The 24,511-nt window shown below is 40.8% G+C and overlaps 1 protein-coding gene and 1 pseudogene across 1 annotated transcript; both read left to right on the top strand.

Moving 5' to 3' along the window:
- The window catches only part of LOC125450265 (interferon-induced protein with tetratricopeptide repeats 5-like), a 120,568-nt pseudogene extending 111,473 nt beyond the window's left edge, over positions 1-9,095 (top strand).
- A 6,888-nt stretch (positions 9,096-15,983) lies between these two features.
- LOC125461922 (interferon-induced protein with tetratricopeptide repeats 5-like) lies at positions 15,984-23,474 on the top strand. Its single transcript, XM_048551297.2, has 2 exons — positions 15,984-16,135; positions 16,618-23,474. Exons 1-2 carry the CDS (start codon positions 16,110-16,112, stop codon positions 18,056-18,058), a joined length of 1,467 nt encoding a protein of 488 aa, XP_048407254.1. The 5' UTR covers positions 15,984-16,109; the 3' UTR covers positions 18,059-23,474.
- The last annotated feature ends 1,037 nt before the right edge of the window (positions 23,475-24,511 follow it).

The following is a 24,511-nucleotide window of genomic DNA, read 5'->3' as shown; positions in this document are numbered from 1 at the left end:
ACCCCTCAAACAACTACAGGGATAGCTCTAGCAGAGTTGCTAATGGGGAGAAAACTCCACAACACGTTAACTCTCATCTTCCTGGTCCTTGGACGGGAGGGTGAAATGGCACCAGTAACACTAATGTTGGATGAAGGCTCTGCTTAGTGAGAGAGACAATTTACTTCAGGGGATGAATCTTGTTGTAGAAACCACAGGAAGGGCCCTGCATGGGGAAGAGGCGAGGTCAGGTCTAGTGGTGTATAAAGTTCAGGCAGGCGCAACAGTCCTGAACAAATAACTGGACCATATGAAAGCGGCAAACTCCCAAATGGGGTGGGAGAAAAACATGCCTGGCTCCTTGGCAGCCTTTCTGACTGTTCTGGAACCAGTGGGTTCTCCTCTCTGTCAAGCGTTGAAGGAATCTGAGAGGGACATGGCAAGTGTTACCATCTTGAAGCTTTTGCCACTGGAAGAAGAGAAAGAATTTCTTCAGAGGCAGTATTGGAGGAACCTGTCCTGGTGCTAAAATACCCCAAGAGGAGCTACAATAAAGGAAACAAGCCTATGTACTCAGGCTCAGAGAGGGTGATGTAGTGAAGATTACAAGGCCAGCCGAGTATTGAGGCCCCTGATTGGGACTGTTAACTAGCCCAATCAGGGAGCCCCGACTGATAGACATAACGGGAGGGTCAGAGTTTCTGTTCACTCTAAGAGCTGGCTGAGGGAGCTGGATCATTGTGAAGGACTCTCCAAGTGTAAATAAAGGATGATTTGGTGACAGGATACTGGCCTCTGTGGAGTTATTTCAGGGACAATAATTATCCAATGTGATGAGGAACTAATCTGTGGTCAATGACCAAGAGGGTTTTGGCAGGTGATTGACATAGGATGGCCAACACACCCCTGCCCCAAAATGAAGGAGGATGGGTCACCCTATCTACTTGGGGAAGATCAGACCAAGGCAAGAAGAGTGGCTCCTGGTCCAAAGACTATGAAAGACCACCAAAAAAAACCATCTGAAATTACCAAAGGTAACCAAAGACCATCACAAAAAGCTTAATGTCAACTGGGACAACTATCTCTACTCCATTTGACAGAATAGCTTTGGGTTAGGTGAAGTCTTCTGATCTGTCACAGTTCATCTATTTTTCCTTCCTTTCCTAATGAGCTAACATACCCTGTCGAAACTGCTGCTTCTCAATAAACTATCAGAAAATTGCTGCAAATTGCCATCTGCATATATTAGGTAACTACAATTATGAGACCACTAAAAGCTACGTGATGTTTGCTACACTGAGTTAATTCTAAAGAATCCTCCAATAGAAGATCCCTCAGAAATAAATTGCAGGAAGGTGAGTGTGTAGTTTTGTCTGATCAAGATTGGAAATAGAGTTTCCAAGCCTAATGAGAAGATCTTGGCTGCTTTAGCAACAAGGTCAAAATGTCCTAGTACCAGCTGCCGAGCCCTTTGAATTGTGACAATCTTGTGCCTCATTTCAGAGAGTTGGTGTTTTTGAACGGTGAAGCGGACCAATGAGGATCCTGATTTCAGAATGCATTGGAAATAGCACAATGGAGGAGGCAGACTGAATTACCGACTTTCACTCCAATTTCTCACATTTCCTGTGATGGTATATTGATGTGAGCATGCCTCCAGCAGCATATTTGATCTAAGGTGGTAGTGCTTATGTTATCCCCTGAAACAAAAGAAGTTAGGAATGAATATTATGGTATTCCAGAATCCAACAGACCTTTATTCCAATTAACAATTTGGCAGAAAAATTACACAATCATAATTCTCGGGTAATATGTTTCCAGGAGAGAGACATGCTTCAAGTTGTCTGAGATTAAATGGATTCTGAGATCTTATTATTCTCAGGCTACCTACTAAGGTACAGTGTTTGTATCATGAACATGTCCCATAAAGGTGTCCTGTAAACTTCTCCGTGAGACGTAACACGGCAGAACAGTTTCGACTCCGTGGGTCACTTGGATATTTTCTGTCTGTTGCATCAATTTGCTCAGCTTCTAGTTATCATTCATGCTGTGGAATGTGTTTGAGCTGTGCCCAGCTATTCTGGATTTCTCTGTTAGCTGGTGCGCAATAATTTCACAATCACCAAATTAATATAAAACTAATAAATCTTTCCACATATTTCTTACAGTGACACGGCAAGGGAGTCCCTGACAGAGAAATTGCTTCAGCTGCAATGTCACTTCACATGGAACCTGCAAATAGAGGATGTTGAGTGGGATGATTTACAAGAACGATTAAATTATACAATTGAGGCTGACATTGTGCAATATAAAATCATGCCTTACAATCTGCTTACTTTTATAAATTGCATAAGAGGCAAATGTGAGGAGTCATTCAATAATCTTGGGAAGCTGAGGAGATTCTGAGGAAGGACCACAAATCAGATGTTGAAAAGTGGAGCATTGTCACCTGTGGAAACGCAGCCTGGGTCTATTACCACGTGGGAGAAGTGGCAGAGGCTCAGTCCTACCTTGACAAGCTGGAGAGGATCTGCCAACAGTTCCCTGGTGCCTCTCGCTTCACAGCAATGACCGCAGAAGTATATGGGGAGAAGGGTTGGCCCATGTTGAGATTTGGCTGGAAATATTATGAAGAGGCAAATGAATGTATTGAAAAGGCTCTGGAGGCAGATCCTGATAACATTGAGTGGAATACAGCTCACGCAATCTCTTTGTTTCGAATTAAAGAAAATATTGGAGACCCTCAGCTTCCTAAGCACTGCAAAGTAGTGAAACAATTATACCGTGTGTTAACACTGAACCCAAATGACTCTTTTCTCAAGGTCACGTTGGCTCTTAGACTGCAGTATTTCAATCGGATGGGAGAATCACACAGACTATTGGAAGAAGTAATCTTGAATTCTCCTGATGACCCCTATTTAATCCAATACACAGCCAAAGCTTTACGAAAGGAAGGATCTGTTGACCGATCCTTAGAGATGTTGAAAAAGGCACTGATGGGAAGACCGAACTCTGGACTCCTTCACCACCAGATCGGCTTATGTTACAGAAATAAGTTGTCTGAACTGAAGAAGACACCTTATAAGTATCTTGCTCATGAAGAAAGAAAAAGATTGATTGAACTTTGCAAATACCATTTCCAAACAGCATATGATCAGAAGCCATCACTTGTTAGTGCAATTGTTGATCTGGCAGAACTCTTTGCGGAATGCAAAGATTATTCCAAAACTGATGAGATCTACGAGAACCAGTTCAGAAATAAAGATTGCTACCGTACAAGCAGACAGCTAATTCATTGGAAATATGGATTGCACCAGTTAAATAGGAAGGGATCAGTGCAGAATGCCATTTATCACTTCAAGGAATGCTTAAAGTTCAAAGTGAAGGGCAAGATTGATAGTTACTGTCGCGCAAGACTGAAAGGAATTGCTGAAGAGCGATTGGCTGAACATTCAAGGGACAGTGTTGCCTTTGGTATATTGGGACTAATACACCAACTGGATGGCAAGAAATCCGAAGCCATTGAATTCTTTGAGAGAGGCCTGGAGTGCGACTGTGATAATGAAGAGTTTCAAAGTGCTCTCCATGAACTAAAGGAATCTGCATAGGAAAATGTTAAAATGCATCTCAGATGTTCCTGGGAAATTGGTTCCTGTTTTCAGCATGTTGTTTGGAAATAAATAGTTCAAAAGTTGTTTTAAGATTACGTGGCAGGCCTTCTTTGTAGGGATATTCCACCAGGCAGGTTTGGGCAGCCAATGTAAGTAACAAAAGATCCTGCACAGAAAGGTTTCTGAGGCCTCTGACCATTGTATAAGCAAGGGATCATCCGTTCTTCTCCCCATTGTGTGGGGTGTCCACCGACATCCTGGAGGTAGCCATCCCAGGACTAATTGAAACTGGAGATTCTATTTGCTGAAGTGAGCGTCAGAACAGAGAAGGTCACCTACATATCCTGAGTGGGTCACCAAGAGAAGGCTGATGGCTAAGCCTCTCTGCTTTAAGATTCTTGACTTGACTTTCAGAGGGCAGCTTCATCTTGAGCTGCCCATTCAGTCTCTGAGACCGAAGCTGTCTCCCTGCTTCCTAGCTCACTCAGTGAGATTTCCTTGCTGCTGGCTCTGTGATTGGTCAATTACAATCACATCCACCATTGCTCATCCCCAATTGCCTCAAGGGTTGTTAAGAGTCAATCACATTGCCGTGGGTCTAGAGTTGCAGTGGGCCAGACAGGGTCAGGATGGCAGAGTTTCTGCCTAAAGAACATCAGTGAACCAGATGGGGTTTTCTGAAAATTGACAACAGTTTCGTGGTCATCTATAGACTCAAAATTCCAGATTTTTATTGAATTCAAATTCCACCATCTGCTATGGCAGGATTTCAACCTGGGTTCCCAGAATCTTGTCTGGGTCTCTGGGTTAACAGTCTAGCAACAATACCAAGAGGCCATTGCAAACCACCGACCCCCCCACCACCGCCACCACCACCAACATCCCCCTCCCAAAACCCACCATTCTTAATTTGATGGCAAGGAGGCATTTATCAGTTTTCAGTCAGAACCAGAAACATTGCTGAAGCTGTCCCCCGACTCCCAATACAAACTCAGGATCCCCATATGAGCCTGACATTGGTGACCCATAGCCCAGTGTAATATCCTAATCAATCGTCAATGTCGCTTTACTTTACATGTCCTCTCTCATCTTGTATTTGTTCAAGCAACTGTAAATGTAACCTTAATTTTCTGAGTGAACAACTTTTGCACTTATTACATTAACTCATTTCAATGACTAAAACTGGAAAGGACATGGTTAATGTTAGATTCTGAGGAATGTTAACTCTTTTTATTTCCTTCACAGATGCTGCCAGACCTGCTGAGCTTTTCCAGCAACTTTGTTTTTGTTCCTGATTTACAGCATCCACAGTTCTTTCAGTTTTTAATGTTACCTTCTTGGCTCTTAAAACAAAAGTACCAAACGCGATGACAGTGATCAGTAAACCAAATGAAGATTGTTGAAGAAGAGTAGAAATCCAGGAGAGTTCTTTATTTACTGTTATCAGTTCCAATAAATATATCACATAGTAACTTGTATCACTTCTCATGATGATCTATGACAAAACATTTGCATATTTAACAATATATTCATCAGTACATTAACCATATATACACAGCATATACCATCCCCCTTTCCTTAAATAGACTGATTTAGATAACCTATGTACAAACAGATGAGAAAAATTGTATCTTGTATTTACAAATGTATTATCTGTTACAGCAATTACTCAGGCCTCTCTGAACATATAGGTGGCCTGCTGACTCAACTTGATCGAGTAATAGTGAAATATTGCAAAGATTTGTGCTTGTCAAATCTTTTCTCTTGACTCATATGCCTGGTTTCACAACTATCTTGTCCTTGAACTTTCTAAATATGATCTCCCATGACTTTTCTCTTGGTAACTTCTTCAACTTTCTAACTTTGTTACCATATGGTTCACATACAGGGTTTCCTGGGAATGCAAAGAGAAAAAAACACCTGTTAAACAAAGCAGAATTAATTTTTAAAAATCACCTTTATACTGTGGATACACATTTAAAAATTCAGAAATGATCTGCCTTAAAGTGCACAAGACAACACTTTTCATTGTACCTTGGTACACAGGACAGTAGTAATTCAAATCATATCAAACAGATAAAAGTTATCAAAGCATCATTGATGTTAGCAGAAATTTTGATTTTGAAATCCATATCCCAAGAAGTAACTTATATATGAAGCATTTTTCACTAGAATCAGCCATGATAAAATGTTGGCACTTGCTCCAGTCTCTGACTTCACTTGCAGTTCATTTTTGCCAATTTTACATGGAAATATGACTCTTATTTTGGTAAAAGATTCTATTTGAGTAATCACATGCATGTGCTGTGTGTGACTGAATGGAAAGCATGAACACTTACAAACTCATTCCCCCCTCTTTCTCTCTCTCTGTCTATCTCTGTCTCTTCATTGTAATCCAGGCCTTTGCCTATCTTGTGGGCATTCCTGTACTTCAAGGTTATTCCTGTCACAATGTGTGTGTGTGTGTGTGTTCTGTTTGGCTTGCCTTGCAGTGGTTTCGGGCCACTTCCTCACTGTTAGCATTTTTGTACTTTTTGGCCAGTGTTGTTTTAGTCCAATACACCTTGCAGATCTACTGCATCAGCAGCATCAGGTCTCTAAATGCTCCAAACTCTTTTCAGGAGGCAAAGCACACAGTACTTTGAAGCTCTGCAGATCAACATTTCCATTCCGATTCCACCAGAACACCTACTTTTGGAGCCATTACCACTTGAAGATATCTCCCCGCCCTTTTAAATTCTCATTTGTTTGAAGAACCAATTCTTTACCAAACATATTATCCATTACGGCCATCGTGTTGCATTCTGCAGTTTTGTTATTGGTTCTTAAAACAAACATAACTATGACTATGATTGATAATATAAATGAAGGGTTCTTCATTGAACATTTTCAGGAAATCTCTTTTTACGTTAGGACCTTGCTGATCAATATTGTTCCATCTACAATACTACATGTCAACTTGCAGCATTTCTTGTGATGCTATATACCAAAGGATTTGCACATTCGGTGGCATGTTATTCAATATGTTATTCACACATTCTACAAAGAAATAACACAATAGTTCGAACTTTGTTCAGAAGTATGAAATGGATGGTATCAAATTGTCTACTTATCATAAATCGTAGCCTAAGGTATTATGTCAGTCTTCTTTCAGTTTTCTTCTGTTTTACTTGGGACTGTTACATTGTTGGTTGATCATCCTTCTCCACCTCATCCTGTCAGGCCCTGTTTCCTTGCTCAATCCTGTTGCTCAGAGTTTTCTTGCTGCTAGATTGCAATAGGCTGTCCTGTTCTTCTGTCTGGTAGGCTCACCTCCTCGATTACATCATCACATTTCCTCTCTCTCTTTCTTTAATAGATTATTTCCAACCAATCTGCACTATTTTCTTTGATGCTCCCACAATCTACACTGGTCTCCCGATTTATCACTTCCAAAGCTTGTCCATCCCTATCAGTCAGCCCTCTTTGCATTAATGTCCACTTGCATTTCATTGCAATTCTTCTCTTCTTCTTGTTGCCTATGTTTGTGTCTTATATAAAGATCAGCCTCACACCTGACCTATGGAATCTGTCTCTTACTTTAAGCAATACTTTTCTATTGCATAAATCCCCACTGCACACCTTCAAACTATTCCAACCAGAGCTAATCTGTTTCTTCATTTTTATTTCCATCCATCCATACCTACCATCACTGACCAGGAGTTAAATATTACACAGTTTCTCCAAATCCTCAACCATGTTCTTTACCCTTTCATGCTGCTCCTCTTCCTTAGGCTCAAACTGATGTTCCATAAAGCTTTGTTGACTGACTTTTACATACTCCTGTCTTCTAAAGCTTTCCTCCTGTTACTCAGGGCTAAGTCTTCCAAGGTGTAGTAATCAGCATTGATTTGGGTGGCAGGTGGATGAAGGGGGTAAGGGGCAGACAGATGAGAGGATGCTGCTCGGTGGTTGGCTCAAGGTCATAGGGCAGGTAGATGTATTGGTAGGTTGGATTATGAAGAAATTGGCTGGACTGAGTCGTGACTGTGGAGTGGGGAATAGTGACATCATCTTATCCATGGTACAGGGTGAATGAACATTGCCAGTAGGAGGCCTACACATTGGTATGGTTACTGGAATGCTTTGTCACTCCAGCTGAATTAGTGACAGATTTGCTGGTCTTCTACCTGCTGTGAAAAACACTTAAATAAATCTATGTAAGAGCCCCCATACAGACAGAGCAAACAGCCTAAGTCTTGAGGTTTTAGCCATCATTGCCAATGAATCATGGAACAAGCTGGGCAGGTTAAAACTTGCAATTTAGGGCTCTTTTATTAGTGTTGCTTCTCATCAACCAAGAGGACTTGGTTCATGTCCCATCTGCCCTACAGGTATGTAATAACATCCTGGAAAAGGTTGATTAGAAAGTATCTGGAGTTTATAGTTCCCACATAACTGCTGCATATGTGCTTATGTGGGGACTTCCTAAGGGTCCCAAGAAATATCAACAATGTTAGTTGAATCAGAAGCCTCTCCTCATATCACAGGATTTGGATCCTGATCACGTTCTTGTTATCCGCTCCACAAGCTCAATGTCACCTCTAAATATCTTTGGCCATGGCATTGTTTGTCTCACTTGCTCGTTTGGGACAACCATTACAATCAAGTCAAGGAAGTGTTAATTGGATCACACCATTATTTTCAACAGAAGAGGCTGTAGCTTCTCTCATTTGCAATGACAGAATCACAGAGGATTTAAATGTTAGCGCTGTCCATTGCACTTAGATGGGGGTGACATCAGCTGACTTTGCATTGGTTGTTGAAAATGGTCTCATCGATGGGAAGCAACGCAGAATTTTAATTTCTCAGTCCAGTTATGTGAGCATCATTGTCCAGGACAGTACTTGTTGCCCACCTCACATTGGCCATGTGAAGCTGATGGTGAGCTGCTTTCTTGAACTACCACAGTCCACGTTGCATAGGGAGACCGACAATACTGTAGTGGAGAGTGTTTCACGGTTTGAAGAGAGAGAGGTATGGTTGCAATTTACAATTGATGTGTGTTAGAATCTGATTCATTCTCCTTCCCAAACAAAATCCCATATGGAGTCATCATCTAGTTTAAAGTGCTCAAAGTGATAAGGAGCTAGGATGTATCCTGTTTTTCTCCATCACAGAAACATCATAGCAAAGCTTAGAAATTTATATGAAAGATCAGCTGATGTGGAAAAAGTATTGAAACAGAAGATTTTGAATAATAGAGAATAAGTAGCTCAGGTTTTCTGAGAATGGTGAGGATTCTGCAAGGGAGAGCCCACAGCTTGAGAAAACTCTGTAAGATACCTACCGAAGCCAAGACTGATCACTTTATGTCTACAGGAAACCTGGCTGTATGAAATTATTGTATAACCCGTAATGATTACTGTATTATTGTGCTTGATTAATACATTTTCACTTTATGTCTACAGGAAACCTGGCTGTATGAAATTATTTTATAACCATAATAATTACTGTATTATTGTGCTCGATTAATACATTTTCACATTATGTATACAGGAAACCTGATTACACTAAATTATTGTATAACTGTAATAAATACTGTATTACTGTGCTTGATAAATTTTCACTTCATTCTAATTAGAAACCTGGCTGTCTGAAATTATTGTGTAACTGTATAATGACTGTATTATTGTGTTTGATTAACACATTTTCATTGAAGCAACACACTCGAGCATGAATCACGAAGAATCATGTAACAGAAGAAAATCCTTTGTGCCTTCAGTTGGAGGGCAGCTTTCAGGTGATTGTATTCTGTTCCCTTTTGATGGTCACATGGGTTCATGAGTTCAGAAGTTGCTGTGTAAGAATCCCTGGGGATTTGCTACAGTGCATCTGATATAAGGTACATACTGCAGCCAATGTGCGTCAGTGCTACAGGGATTGAATGTTTAGTGAATGAATAGAACACTAATCGAGTGGGCTGCTTTGTCTTGAATGGTAACAAGCTTCTTGAGTGCTATTGGAGCTGCACCAATCCAGGCAAATGGAGAGTATTCCGTCTCACTCCTGAGTTGCTTCTTGTAGATGGTGAAGAAGCTTTAGGGAGTCAGGCGCTGAGCTGCTTTTGCATGCTGCTATTATCCCTGGTCAGATTGGCAACTTTATGTTTTAATCCCTAGTGCCACTCAGGAAGCTTTAAACCTGTATGACAAAGGTTTGGAGCCAGAGCAGTGGGTCAGCATGTGAAGTGATTGAGGAAAATGTTGACATTAGGTCAAGCAAGTCTAATAAGAAGAGCAGGCAGGACCAGGTTAATAAACATTGTAAGACTGGCGGTGTGGGGTTTTATTTTAATACAAAGAGTGTAACAGGTAAAACAGGATGAGTTTAGAGCCTGGATTAATGCATGAGGCTATGATGTGGGTAGCCATTACAGAAACTTAGTTGAGAGAAGGGCAGGACTAGCAGCTCAATCTTCCAGGGTTCAGGTGATTCAGGTGAGATAGAGAGGGATGGAAAAGGGATGGAGGAGTTGCATTACTGATGAAGCAGCCATCACAGCTGATCTCAGATGGGATATCTTGAAGAGCTCATCCAGCCAGGCTATATGGGTAGAATTTAAGAATAAGAAAGTTGCAATCAGCGGGGTTTTGCCGTCGGCCTCCCAATAACCAGACAGAGACAGAGGAATATGAAAAGATGTAAAATCAACAAGAGTGTTGTCATGGGTAATTTTAAGTTCTCTAATATTGACTGGGACTCTTTTTGTGCTGGGATTAGATAGGTGGAACTTGTTAGGTGCTTTCAGGAGGGTTTTTTGAAGCAATATGTAGATAGCCCAATTAGGGAAGGCTCATGTATAAGATCCCTGAATTGGGGAATGAGCCTGGCCAGTGATTGAAGTTTCAGTGGAGAGCATTTTGGGAACAGATTATAATTCCATTAAATTTTAGGATAATTATGGAGAAGGATGTATCTAAATGACTGGTCCTTGGATGAAAGTATTAAATTAGGGGAAGGTTAATTACAACATTATTAGGCAGGGACTGGAAAATTTAAATTGGGAGCAGCCATTTGAAGATAAATCTAAATCTGACACATGAGACTCTTCTAAAGGTCAGTTGATCAGAGTTCAAGAGCAGCATATACCTGTGAGAATGAAAGTTAAGGATGACAAAATTCAGCAACACTTGTTGATAAGAGATATTGAAAGCTCAAAAACTAAAGGAATCAAATGTGAAGTTTAGGAGACTGAAATCAAACAAGGCCCTTGAGGAGGATAAAGGAGGCAGAAAAAAAATTTAACAAGGAATTGGGAAGGTTGGAAGAGACCATGAAATGTCTTTATTAAGTAAGATTGAGGAGAATTCAAATGCATTTTATATGTATACTTATAGCAAAAGGATAACTAGGGAAAGAATAGTTCCACTCAAGAAGAAGTAGGGAAATTATGTATGGAGCCAGAAGAAGTGGGTGAAGCCCTTAATGAATACTTTGCATTGGCATTCGTCAAGGAGAGGAAATGAGTGACAGTAAGATTAGAAAGGGGTATGTTGATATTCAGAAGGAGGATGTGTTAGATATCTTGATAAACATTAAGGCAGATTTGTCCCGAAGCCCTGGCAGAATCTATCATCAGGTACTGTAGAAGGCAAGGGAGGAGATTTCTAGGGTCAACACAAAGATCTTTGTATCCTCTTTAGATAAGGTTCCACAAGATCGGCGAATAGCCAATGTTGTTCTTTTGTTAAGAAGGGCAACAGGGAAAATTCAGAAAATTTTTTACAAGTGAATCTTACACCTGTGGTAGAGAATCATTGGAGATTATTTTTAGAGGCAAGATTTACTCACATTTGAAGTATAGACTTAGAAGGATAGTCAGCATGGTTTTGTGTGGGGGAGGTCTTGTTTCATTAGATTGAGTTTTTGGGGAAGTGACAAAGATGTTTGATGAGGGTTGGGCAGTGGTTGCTGTCTACATGGACTTTACTAAAGCATTTAACAAGGCCCCTTATAGTAGGCTGGTCCAGAAGTTCAAGTAGTATGGTGAGCTGGCAAGTTGGATACAAAATTGGTTTAGCTATAAAAGGCAGAGGATAGTTGTGGGGGTAAGTTTTTCTGACTTGATATCTGTGACTAGTGGCATTCTGCTAGGATCAGTGCTGAAAGCATTGTAATTTATATGAATGTTTTTGATGAAAATGTAGGTGCTTTGATGAGTAAGTTTGCAGATAACACAAAAGTTAGTGGAATTGTGGATTGTGAAGAAGATTACCAAAGGATACTGCAGCATACACATCAGTTAGAAAGTTGGGCAGAAAAATAGTAGATAGAGTTTAATCTGGTTGAGTATGAGGCGATGTATTTTGGGAGGTCAAATGCAAAAGGAAAGTACAGTAAACAGTAGGAAAGTTAAGTACATTGACATACAGAGGGATTTTGGCGTCCTGGTCCATAACTCCCTGAAAGCAGCAACGGAAGTGGTTAAGGTGGTAAAGAAGGCAAAAGGCATGTTGCAGTTCTGGTTACCACACTATGAAGAAAGTGGAAGCTATAGAGAGGGAGCAAAAGAGGTTTACCAGGATGGTACAGGATTAGAGTGCATTAGTTATAAGAAGAGGTTGGACAAACATAGGTTGTTTCTGCTTGAGCATTGAAGGTGACTTATAGAAGTATATCAAATTACGGGAGGCATGGACATGGTGGATAGTCAAAGTAATTTTCCCAGGGAAACATCAAGTACAGGGGGTGTCAGTTTAAGATGAGAAGGGGAAAGTTTAAAGGGATGTGCAAGTCAGGTTCTTTTATATTGAGGCTGGTAGGTGTCTGAAATGCATTGCCAGTGGAGATGGTAGAAGCAGATAATTGAGAAAAGCTGAAGAGACACTTAGACAGACACGTGAAAAGGCAAGGAATGGAGGGCTATAGACCATGTCCAGGAAAATGAGATTAGGTTAAAATGACATAATGGTCAGCACAGAAATAATGGGTCAAAAGGGCCTGTTACTACGTTATAATGTTCTATGTTCTGTGATCCTGGATGAGATGATGAAATGATGTTATGAACTGCTAATTAACTAATGACCTTTAGTTAAGACATCGTGGAGCATGCAGGGATTCATAAGATTACATTCTTTTGGACAAGTAGCAATGAACTAGCAAAAATGTTAGAACAGTAATACAATTTACAATTTGTGAACAAATCTCTTTTAATGCCTAAAGTTATCATATGGCAACTTTGGATAGTATGCCCTGTACACTAGAAGCAGGACAAATCCAACCCAGCCAATTACCACCCTCAGTCTACTCTCAATCATCAATAAAGTGATGGAAGGTGTCATCAACAGTGCTATCATGCAGCACCTGCTCAGCAATAACCTGCTCGGAGGTGCCCAGTTTGGGCTCTGCCAGGGTAACTCAGCTCCTGACTTCATTACAGCCTGCTTTCATTCATGGATAATACAGCTGAATTCCAGAAGTGAGGTGAGAGTGATGGCACATGAGATCAAAATGGCATTTTGCCAGGTGTTGCTTCCAGGAGCACTAGCAAAATGGAATCAATAAAAATTAGGAGGAAAATTCTCTGCTGGCTGGCACAAAGGAAGATGGTTGTATTTGTTGGAAGTGAGTCACCTCTGCTCCAGTACACCTATGTACGAGTTTGTCAGGATAGTGCCATGGCCCAACTATCTTCATCAATGACCTTCCCTCCATCATAACTTCAGAAGTAGAGATGTTCATCAATGATTGCACAATTTTCAATACCACTCGTGACTCTTCAGATACTGAATGAGTCCATGTTCAAATGCAAAAAGCTATGGATAATATTCAGGCTTGGGCTGACAAGTGGCAATTAATATTCACATTACACAAATGCCTGGTGATGACGATTACCAATAAGAGACAATCTAACCATATCCCTTGACATTCAATGGTGTCATCATCACTGAATCCCCACTAACAACATCCTGGGTTTTATCATTGACCAGAAATTCAACTGTACTCACCATTTCAACAGAGCAGCTGCAAGGGCAGGTCAAAGGCTAGAAATATTGCAGCTAGTAACTCACCTCCTGACTCCCCAGATCCTGTCTACAAGGTACAAGTCGGTCGTGTGATGTAATACGCCTCACTTGCCTGGATGGGTGCAGCTCCCATCATACGCATGTACGTTGATACCAATCAGGACATAGCAGCCCATTGATTAGCACTACATCCACAAGCAGTAGCAACAGTGTGCACTATCTACAAAATGCACTGCAGAAGTTCATCAAAGTTCATTAGCCAGCACCTTCCAAACCAACAATGAGAATTAAACATATAAGACAGGCCAGTGACTTGCAGGAATCCATTTTGCACTGGTCATACCAGTGCATACCCTCCTAAGGATTTGAATACTGACATTTAAAGCATGTATGTCCAATTTGCAGATATTGTCTAAACTTCAAGAGAATGTAAAATCAGAGGAGGCAGTTCATAAGCTAAAGAATGGACTGTTCTAAATCAGTATCGAAGCTGAACTTTCCAAATGGAATTTTAAGTTACATTTAATCCAAACCCACAACCACTTCCATTGCGAAGGACAAGTGCAGCAGATACCTGGGAACACCAATACCTGCAAGTTTTCCTCCAGGCTACTCTGTATGTGCTTGGAAATAAATCGTTGTTCCTTCACTGTCGTTGGGCCAAAATCCTTGAATCTTTTCAGGTTTATTCTATGTACTCTATATCAGGCCACATTTTTGACCATATTCTGCATTATATATGTTCTTTGCTACAATTTTATGGTCCTGACTAACAGCCACCCCACTTTTGAACTGAACACAGTTTGTTGCTGTCATGTCTGCTTCATATCTTGTGGTGCGCTTTGCTGGATTAAACAAATAATCTCTCAGAGTTAAGTAATCTTTGACAAATGATTAATCATTTATTGGAAATTCATTTACATGACATGGTGAGCAGAAATGGAAAACGTTGCATTTGAACTGTCAGCAAGTAAATTAACCTATAGCTGCAAACACATTTTGCTGGTAAACAGACAAATCTATATTGAGAGGCTAGTTTACCACACTTGATATGTGTGCTTGCTGGATCAATAGCAAGCAGATAAAGGTCAAAGGCATATTGTCAGAATGTCCACAAAAGTTCCTAGTTTAAATTGGGACACAACAGACCTCCTAACTGAACTCCAAATATTCAAACAGCGATCAAAGCTATGATTTCTAGGGTTGAGTTTTCCTGATGCAGGAAAAAGCAAGCCTTAAGATTCGCTTAACCATAGAGAATGAAGGTCAACAAAGACTTATCATATCAGTGCTAACTATCAGAGTTAAAAGATTATCAAAAGACATGAACTCCATTAGAGGACCAATTTGGAGTCTTATTCAATTTCTGTATTCATTTTCAAGAAAAAATGTCACTTAAACAGAAGCTTATGGACTATTTTGTGAGCAGATTATTAAGCAAGATTAGTTGCCTTAGACTACTTATTCTAGATTCTAGGTTTAACTCTCAACAGCTAAGATTCACAATGCAAAATCACTTCCTTGAAAATCACCAAGCAATGATACATATGTTTATAATGTCACAAACACTGGCTGCTTAGGATTTCTGTGTGCTGGGTCTGCCTCAGGTGAAAATTTTTTGACAAAATTCCTGACACGTTCTTGTCACATTATCTAGCCTACTCTTCCATTGCAAGAGAACATTGTTCCCTAGCTGACAAATGATTTCTTTGAGGTCTTTCTTTAAAACCCCAGCCCTAACCTTTGACATTTAAGACAAGAACTCATAATGTGTGTCATGTGTCATTTCCCTTCTCTGTCCAGCAACCTCAAGGTGGCCTACATCACTGGCCCTATGAAGTGAAAGCTTTGATCTGGCTCAACAAGCTGATTCCATGACTACAATGCTCAAACGGTTCAACAGAACTGATTTTCTTGGAGAGACATCCCGCAACAAGTGGGAGGAGCTTAAGGCATGATTTAGCTTAGTGCCACAGATGTGGACTATTTATCATGACTAAGGACTCTTGGGACAATGGGCGATGGTGTTCGTTATTTGGTGTTTTCTATCATGATCATATATCTGAGAAATTGAATGCTTATTTCTATTGTGATTCTGAAGTCAAGTTAGTGTCAAGTATATTAGGGAGAATGTTCATTAAAACTATCCCATTATTCAATTTTGATTGTAATTCCAAAGCAATCAATATAATAAGCTTATGAATTCCAGCAATTGTAGTTATACAGTACAAGTGAATGTTAATACAGCAAGCTCGCAGCATGTTATAAATAACATGAGGGGAAAATAATCCCAGAGGAACAGTTATTTTTCTCTTAGTGATGAGGTTCACCACATTCACTGAAGATAATATTGTTGTATTTGTCGCATCCAGTTTCTAGTGTCAAGTCCAATTCTCTTTAGAATCACAGACTCAAAAGAATGTGGGCGATGTAAAGATATCTTGCAAGAGCCTAGCACTCTTGGCTGTATTTTTGTTGTCGATCGAGAGAATTAAACGTGAAGAAGCAGCTGATGCTATCAATCCTCATCGTCATGAGGTAAGAGAGGTTTGCATCCGTAACTAACTGATATGATAGAACTATCAGCTTATCTGCTTTATTATCTGTGATAGTATCTTTATTATCTGTGATAAAGCACCATTCTCGGAGTCTGTGGCCGGTGGTGATCCCGAAGAGAGGGCTGTACTGTCGGAGACACCAAAATACAGGTTAGCAGTTAAATCAGGGCCTGAAACACCTGGGTATTTGTTATTTGCGTGCTTTCAGTGAGGATGCAGGGCTGCATGGAGCTGGGCAATTGGGTCATAACAGTACAGCATTTCCATGGTCCAAGTGATATTTTCTTGTCTGTTCTTGTGGTTTCCATGTGTGCTTCAGCTTTTTGGTTCCCTTGAGTTTTCAGCTTGTGTGGAGGATCTTTATTAGCTTTCCTGTGTTTGAAATTTGTTCTGTGTGAAGTGATGTCTTTATTGTAGTGTATAATTGATTATATTATAAATCTTGCCACATATTTCTTACAGTGACACGGCAAGGGATTCCCTGAAAGAGAAATTGCTTCAGCTGCAATGTCACTTCACATGGAACCTGCAAATAGAGGATGTTGAGTGGGATGATTTACAAGAACGATTAAATTATACAATTGAGGCTGACATTGTGCAATATAAAATCATGCCTTACAATCTGCTTACATTTGTCAACTGTGTAAGAAACAAATGTGAGAAGGCATTCGATAAGTTATGGGAAGCTGAGGAGATTCTGAGGAAGGACCACAAATCAGATGTTGAAAAGTGGAGCATTGTCACCTATGGAAACGCAGCCTGGGTCTATTACCACGTGGGAGAAGTGGCAGAGGCTCAGTCCTACCTTGACAAGCTGGAGAGGATCTGCCAACAGTTCCCTGGTGCCTCTCGCTTCACAGCAATGACCGCAGAAGTATATGGGGAGAAGGGTTGGTCCATGTTGAGATTTGGCTGGAAATATTATGAAGAGGCAAATGAATGTATTGAAAAGGCTCTGGAGGCAGATCCTGATAACATTGAGTGGAATACAGCTCACGCAACCTCTTTGTTTCGAAATAAGCAAATATTTGGAGACCCTCAACTTCTTGAGCACTGCAAAGTAGTGAAACAATTATACCGTGCATTAGCACTGAACCCAAATGACCCTTTTCTCAAGGTCATGTTGGCTCTTCGACTGCAACAATTTAATCAGATGGGAGAATCACGCAGACTATTGGAAGAAGTAATCGTGAGTTCTCCTGATGACCCCTATTTAATTCAGTACACAGCCAAAGCTTTACGAAAAGAAGGATCTGTTGACCGATCCTTAGAGATGTTGAAAAAGGCACTGATGGGAAGACCGAACTCTGGACTCCTTCACCACCAGATCGGCTTATGTTACAGAAATAAGTTGTCTGAAATGAAGAAGACATCTCATAGATATCTTGCTCATGAAGAAAGAAAAAGATTGATTGAACTTTGCAAATACCATTTCCAAACAGCATATGATCAGAAGCCATCTCTTGTTAGTGCAATTGTTGATCTGGCAGAACTCTTTGCGGAATGCAAAGATTATTACAAAACTGATGAGATCTACGAGAACCAGCTCAGAAATAAAGATTGCAACCATATAAACAGACAGTTAATTCATTGGAAATATGGATTGCACCAGTTAAATAGGAAGGGATCAGTGCAGAATGCCATTTATCATTTCAAGGAATGCTTAAAGCTTAAGTTGAACAGTAGGACAGAAGGTTACTGTCAAGCAACACTGAAAAAAATTGCTGAAGATCGATTGGCTGAACATTCAAGGGACAGTGTTGCCTTTGGTATATTGGGACTAATACACCAACTGGATGGCAAGAAATCCGAAGCCATTGAATTCTTTGAGAGAGCCCTGGAGTGTGATTGTAATAATGAAGAGTTTCAAAGTGCTCTCCGTGAACTAAAGGAATCTGCATAGGAAAATGTTAAAATGCATCTCAGATGTTCCTGGGAAATTGGTTCCCATTTTCAGTGCATTGTTTTGAGAAAATTGGTTCAGCAACTGCTTTGAGATTAGGGGCAGGCATTCTCGGCAGGCACGTAGAAATGAGTACCAAACGGAAGTAACAAAAGATGCCATGCAGAAGGGTTTCCCAAGCCTCCGACAATTGAACCAGCAATGAAGCATCGCTTCCACTGCCCTCCCATTGTATGAGGATTCCACCAACATCCTGGAGGCAGCCACATTTTGTGCTGAGCCAGGGCCCAATTGGAACTAGAGGTTCCGTGTGTTAAAGTTAGAGTCAGAGCAGAGAGGATCACCTACATACCCCAAGTGGCCCACCATGAGAAGTCTGGTTGATGAGCCTCTCTGATTGTATATTTTTGAGTTTGTTCTCGAGAGCTGCTCCATCTTGAGGTGCCCATTCAGTCTCTGAGACCCAAGCTGTGTCCATGTTTCCTAGCTCACTCAGTGAAATTTCAGTGCTGCTGGGTCTCTGATTGGTCAGTTACAATCACATCCACTTGCTATTCTTAATTTGTGGGCAAGGAGGCATTTGGGCAGTTTTCAGTCAGAATGAGAAACACTGCTGAGTCATCTCCCGATCCCCAATACAAACTCAGGATCCCCATGTGAGCCTGACATTGGTGACCCATAGCCCAGTATAATATCCTGGTCAATCATCAATGTCACCTTATTTTTCATGTCCTCTTATTCTATATTTGTTCAGGCAACAGTAAATGTACCCATAATTTTCTGAGTGAACAACTTTTGCACTTACTACATTAAGTCATTTCAATGACTAAAACTGAAAAGGACATGGTTAATGTTGTACTATTAGCTCTTAAAACAAACGTACCAAACATGACGACAGTGATTGGTAAACAAAATGAAGATTATTGAAGAACAGCAGATATCCAGGAGAGTTCTTTATTTACTGTTATTAGTTCCAACGAATACATCACACAGTAACTTGTATCACCGCTCATGATGATCTATAACAAGCTAGTTTTATTTAGCAATATATTAATCAGTACATTAACCACATACGCACAGCATATAACATCCCTATTTTCTTAAATAGAACGATTTAAATAAATTATATCCTGCATACAAAGAGATGAAGAAAATTTTACTTGCATTTATAAATGTATTATCTCTTACATTCATTACTCACGTCTTACTGAAAGCATAGGTGGCCTGCTGACTCAACCTGATCTAGTAATAGCGAGACTTGCTGAGATTTGTGTTTGTCAACTCTTTTCTGTAGACTTATATGTCTGGTTTGATAACTATCTCGCTACCCGTAACTTTAATCTTACAATTTGAAAATGCACTTGCACATGCACTACGGGAGTGTTACAGAGTCATCAAGTCATGAAGCACAAAAGAGGCCCATTGAATCCACACTGACCTGTCTATACCAATGCTAATCTCCAGCACTTGCCCCATATCCTCCAACGTTATGGCATTTCAAGTGCTCATCCACGTACCCTTTTTAAAAGCTGTGAGGTTTCCCACCTCGAATGTCCTTCCCATCAGTGCATTCCAGATTCTCAATGCCCTCAGGGTAAAAAAAAACCGTTTTCCTCAGGTCCCCACTAAATCTCCTGCATTTTCCCTTTAGTAGGGAGATTTATTCATGATGACACTGGATACCCCTCACAAGTGACTCACTGTTTCTCCATTAGTGCTGGTCACCTCTTATAACTGTGGATTAATGCAGACTTTTGACACATCTGTAGGCAATCATATTTTACATATATGATTTGTATTATATTTTTATATATTGATATATTATTTACATTTATATGTGAAACATCTGTCATCAGTATTTTCTGTGGTACAATATTGGCGTTTGCCCCAGTCTCTGATTTCAGTTGCATTTCACCTTTGCCACTCTTACTGGTCCTTAGACGCGGCAAAAGATTCTTTTTGAATGATTGCATCCACGTGCTGTGTGTTACCAAATGGAAAGTGTGTTCACTTGCAGACTCATTCCTCTCTTCTTCACTGCCAGCCTTCCTACACAATTTGTCCAGAGTTGTTTTAGGCCGATACACTTTGCAGGTATTTTTAGCTCTAGGTCAGTTACATGTTTGTTGCAATAGTCCACAACTGCAGCTTAAGACCTTCACCACCATATCTTCATTACTGAATTAGCTCCACACTTCTCAGCATTTCATCTGCATCTAGTTGTTGTTGCTCTCTTCTTCTGTTGCCTACGTTTCTGCTATGAGTAAATATTGGTCTCACAACTAGATTCTTTCTTTCAGTTTCAGCAATACATTGCTATCTCACAATACCCACTTCACACCTTCTAATAATTGCAAACGGTGCCAACCTGTTGTTTAATTTTTATTTCACTACATCTATCCCTGCCAGTACTGATCCCAGGTACTTGAAACTACTCATTTTGTCAAATCTTCAGTGGTGACACAGGGGCAGAAGAGGTATCCCCAGTGAGTGAGTAAGCAGCACAGAGGGCAGTTAGGGTTAGTAACTTGGGAGGATGAGCTAGTTGAGAGTTATTAAATGGCTCCTCGTACTGTGTTTCTTGAACCTCAACATTCAACACCTGGCCCAGGGAAAAGGAAGGCTCGCTACCCATTTCTCAGACAGGGGACTGGAGCTGGTGGTGGATGGGATGGGTGAGAGGAGGGCAGCACTTTGTCCAGCTGAACACTACAAGAGGCAACCCAGCTCAGTGCTGTGTACCAGCTGAAACGGGATGGCCAGCAATCCAGCAAGAAGCTCGATAGGTTTCTGCACTCCATAAAGGGAAGTGGCACCATCTCCTCTCTGCAGCCTCAAACTCACTGAGTCTAAATCTCCCCCTGCACCCTTCTGTCAACAAGGCTTACGGGCTGCAACTCTCCCTATTGAATGCTTTGTGATGACCTGGAGAAGCATTTAAATAATGTAGAGATTATCCTGGTTGGATACAGCAGTGGAATATTTGATCAACAGCCTTTGTAAAAAAGGGAGGGAATTCCCTATGTGTGAGAATAAAGGGATTCAGGAAGAGGTTTGATGAACACAAGAAAAGACAGGTCAATAACCCTATCTGTAAAATTTCAAAGCCAGATTAAAAGCATTGGTTCTTTTAAATGTACTAAGAGCTCTCTGAGGGAGTCAGATATACCACTACCATAGGATCCATTGTGTTTACCACAAAAAAGATTATGAACAATTTAATATATTAACCAAAGAGGCCTGTAAAAGAATTAATCAACCAAAAGGGATCCAGAATGGGATTTAGTCATTCATTTGAGTCAGAGTGATGTAGAGTTGCCATAGCAGGATTTTGCAATAACGGAAGGGCCATTCATAACCAATTTCGATTTCACTCGTATAGTTTTACACCTACAGTATGGGTAAATAAGAATCATAGCAACAATTGTGACTACATCTCTTCAGGTTCTTATTAAAGTTATGTGGAGGAAGTTGTTTCTGGGGAGCTGGTTGTTTCACTGTAGAAGTACAGGAGATACTGTCTGTACACAAAGAGAGAAGGCATTGAGGCCAAGAGTGTGTCATGAAACAATCATATTGCCTGTTAATCTGGAGACCCACGCAATGTTCTGGGGGCCTAGGTTGGAATCTTGCCACAGCGGATGGTGGAATTTGAATTCAATAAAATATCTGGAATTAAGAGTCTAATGATGACCATGAATCCATTGCTGATTGTCAGAAAAACCCATGTGAGTCCCTGATATCCTTTAGGGAAGGAAACTGCCGTCATTAACTGGTCTGGCCTACATGTCACTCCAGACCCATGGCAATGTGGTTAACTCTTAACTGCCCTCTGGGCAATTGGGGATGGGGATTAAATGCTGCCTAGCCAGTGGGATCCACATCCCGTGAATGAATAAAGAAAAGAATAAAAGAAGTAAAAGAAACGAGTGGCAATACATACTCAGTTGATGGGACAAGGATGTGTTGGCATCACTGCAAGAGTGGCACATGTCTTCTCCAGCAAGGGATTGGATTCCCTCCAGATATGAGCTGAGGAGCCTGGTGTTGGATTCCAATCCACTTGTCCTCGTGCTCTCATCATTGCTGTTGGATGTCTTCTCCTGTAATGAGAAAAGCAAAGAGATTGAGAAATTTGGAGTGAAAGTGGGTGGCACAGTCCTGGCGCAGGTGCTTGCTAGGTGGTGAGGTTTCCTGTGATAGTAAGGGGGCATGTAGAGTTAATGATGTGGCAGTTTAGTGGGGGTGTGAACTGGTGAGAGAAGACACTGCAGGCAGGCACAAGTGAGAATGGCAGAACATGAGCCTTGGTAGGAAGTGGGTGCTGTAGCAAAGAGAGAGAGATAGAGAGGGAGAGGGAGGGTGAGGTAGCAGAGGTGTCATTGAACTTCCTGTGGCACTGCTGGCTGTGCTTCCACACTCTGGTGGAGGCACTGATTGGGTGGTGACCTAGGGCTGGGCAGCCGGAGTCTGGTGGCATGGCCTTAGATGCTGGTCCTCCACGAAGAGGCTGGCCTTCTTACTCACCACAGCCTCAACCAGGTCCTCCACCCGCAGAATCGTGGTGCCACCCTCACCTTTTCCCACACGTTCCCAATCTGTCCTTGACTGATCAGTGCAGCTTTGGAATGCCACTGCTTGCCTGGGTGCGCATGCCTTCTACAGATGGCAAGGGCACCAGGGATACTGTGAGAAAACCTTGCCCCATAAAACCCAATTCAAATTGCAGTTAGCCAATAAAAAGGAAAGAGTCAGCTTAGAGTACAGAAATGAATGCTTGGAGATTGGGGACAGTCTGTAGCAGATGGCAGTCATCTTCCAATGGAAAATGGACCATGGAAGTGGCGGAAAACCTGGGAACAGCTCTTTGGCTAGAGAATAGGATGCCACTATCACAAGCTCCTAAGATCAACTCTATATGCCAAACATCCATTCTTCCTCTGGGATCTGCGAACAATCTACAACTCTTATTGTATGAATACTTCTCCTGCCTATTCTATAGCTAAACTACTTATATCTAAACTACTGCTTCTTCATAAACTTATTTAAACTCCCTTAAAATTACTTGAATCGTACCCGACTGCCTGCCTTAGATATATGCATCTCCTGAACCCCACATCTTACCACAATGATGACCAGATCTTATCTATTAAGTTGAATTTATGCTTCTGTTGATTGGCTCTGTTTTTATGTTTGTGCTTTGCAACAGATACATTTCCTCAAATAGGAATTACAGAAGGACAAACTCTCCATTTCACTGAATAAAATCAACTCATAAAATGTGAAGAACTCTTTTTTACTCAGATTCAGTAAAAGCATCAAATACATGAAGACATAACAAACAATATTTGATTATCTCTGGCTAAACTCAATTTTTTTTACCATCAGCCCATTCCAAATCATTTAATTTGTTGATTTACTGGGGGAAATTAATGCTTTGTTAACTACTCTGATTACTTTCGAATTAAATTTACTTTTTTCAGTAAGTTATTCTTCCGCTATATGAATATTTGTAAATTGAGTTTCACTTTTTCCTTCACTTAGATGATGATTGATTAAACTAGATGCGTAAAAGCAAAATGCTGCAGATACTAGAAATCTGAAACAAATATTGAAGGTGCTGGAGAAATGTAACAGATCTGGCTGCATCAGTCGAGAGAGAAACTGAGTTATTGCTTTGAGTATGAGATGACAGGTAGGATGGTGGCTGGATGGTTAGCACTGCTGCCTCACAGCACTAGGGACCTGGGTTTGATTCCATCCTTGGGCGACTGTGTGGAGTTTGCACATTCTTCCTCGTGTCTGCATGGGTTTCCTCAGGGTGGCCTGGATTCCTCCCACAGTCCAAAGGTATGCAGGTTAGGGTGGATTGGCCATGCTAACTTGGCCAGTTTGTACAGGCTAGGTGGATTAGCCATGGAAATTGTAGAGTTACAGGGATAGGGTAAAGGGTTGGCTCTACATGGGATGCTCTTCAAAGGGCCAGTGTGGACTTAATGGGCTGAATAGACTTTTTCCAATGCACAGAATCTGTGAGCTCTGACAATTGTTCAGTTCACTATCCTTCCCTTTTAGCTATTTTTAAACAGCCTGTTTGGAGGCATTATAACACACTTAGGGCTTGAACCTGGACTTTGTAGCCAGAGATAGGGAGACTACCACAGTGCTACAAAAAATTTTTTTTAAAGAAAACTCTCCTTCAGTTCTGTTTGTTGTAAACTAGTCTACTTGCTCATGAAGTTGATAAACAGTGCCACCTTGGGCCAAGATAGAGTCACTTTATTATACAGGACAATACAGTTGCAAAAATCAAACAGAATTCCCAAAGAAGGTAAGTAAAAATATCCCTGAGTAAAGGCTCAGTAACGACCCGATGCGGTGAAAGATGCTTCATGTAAATGTCATTGCACTTTTTATTTCATTAAATAAATAGTGGCGCAAACAGAAGGAGTT

Source organism: Stegostoma tigrinum, chromosome 20, assembly GCF_030684315.1.
Source record: "Stegostoma tigrinum isolate sSteTig4 chromosome 20, sSteTig4.hap1, whole genome shotgun sequence".
Taxonomy (NCBI): domain Eukaryota; kingdom Metazoa; phylum Chordata; class Chondrichthyes; order Orectolobiformes; family Stegostomatidae; genus Stegostoma; species Stegostoma tigrinum.
Note: the sequence above shows the minus strand (reverse complement) of the source record. Positions and strands in the feature narration are given on the sequence as shown.

Coding starts and splice junctions, on each gene's coding strand:
- LOC125461922 (XM_048551297.2), top strand. CDS start 16,110: ATGCTATCAATCCTCATCGTCATGAG. Junction 16,136..16,617: donor TCAATCCTCATCGTCATGAG/GTAAGAGAGGTT, acceptor TATTTCTTACAG/TGACACGGCAAGGGATTCCC.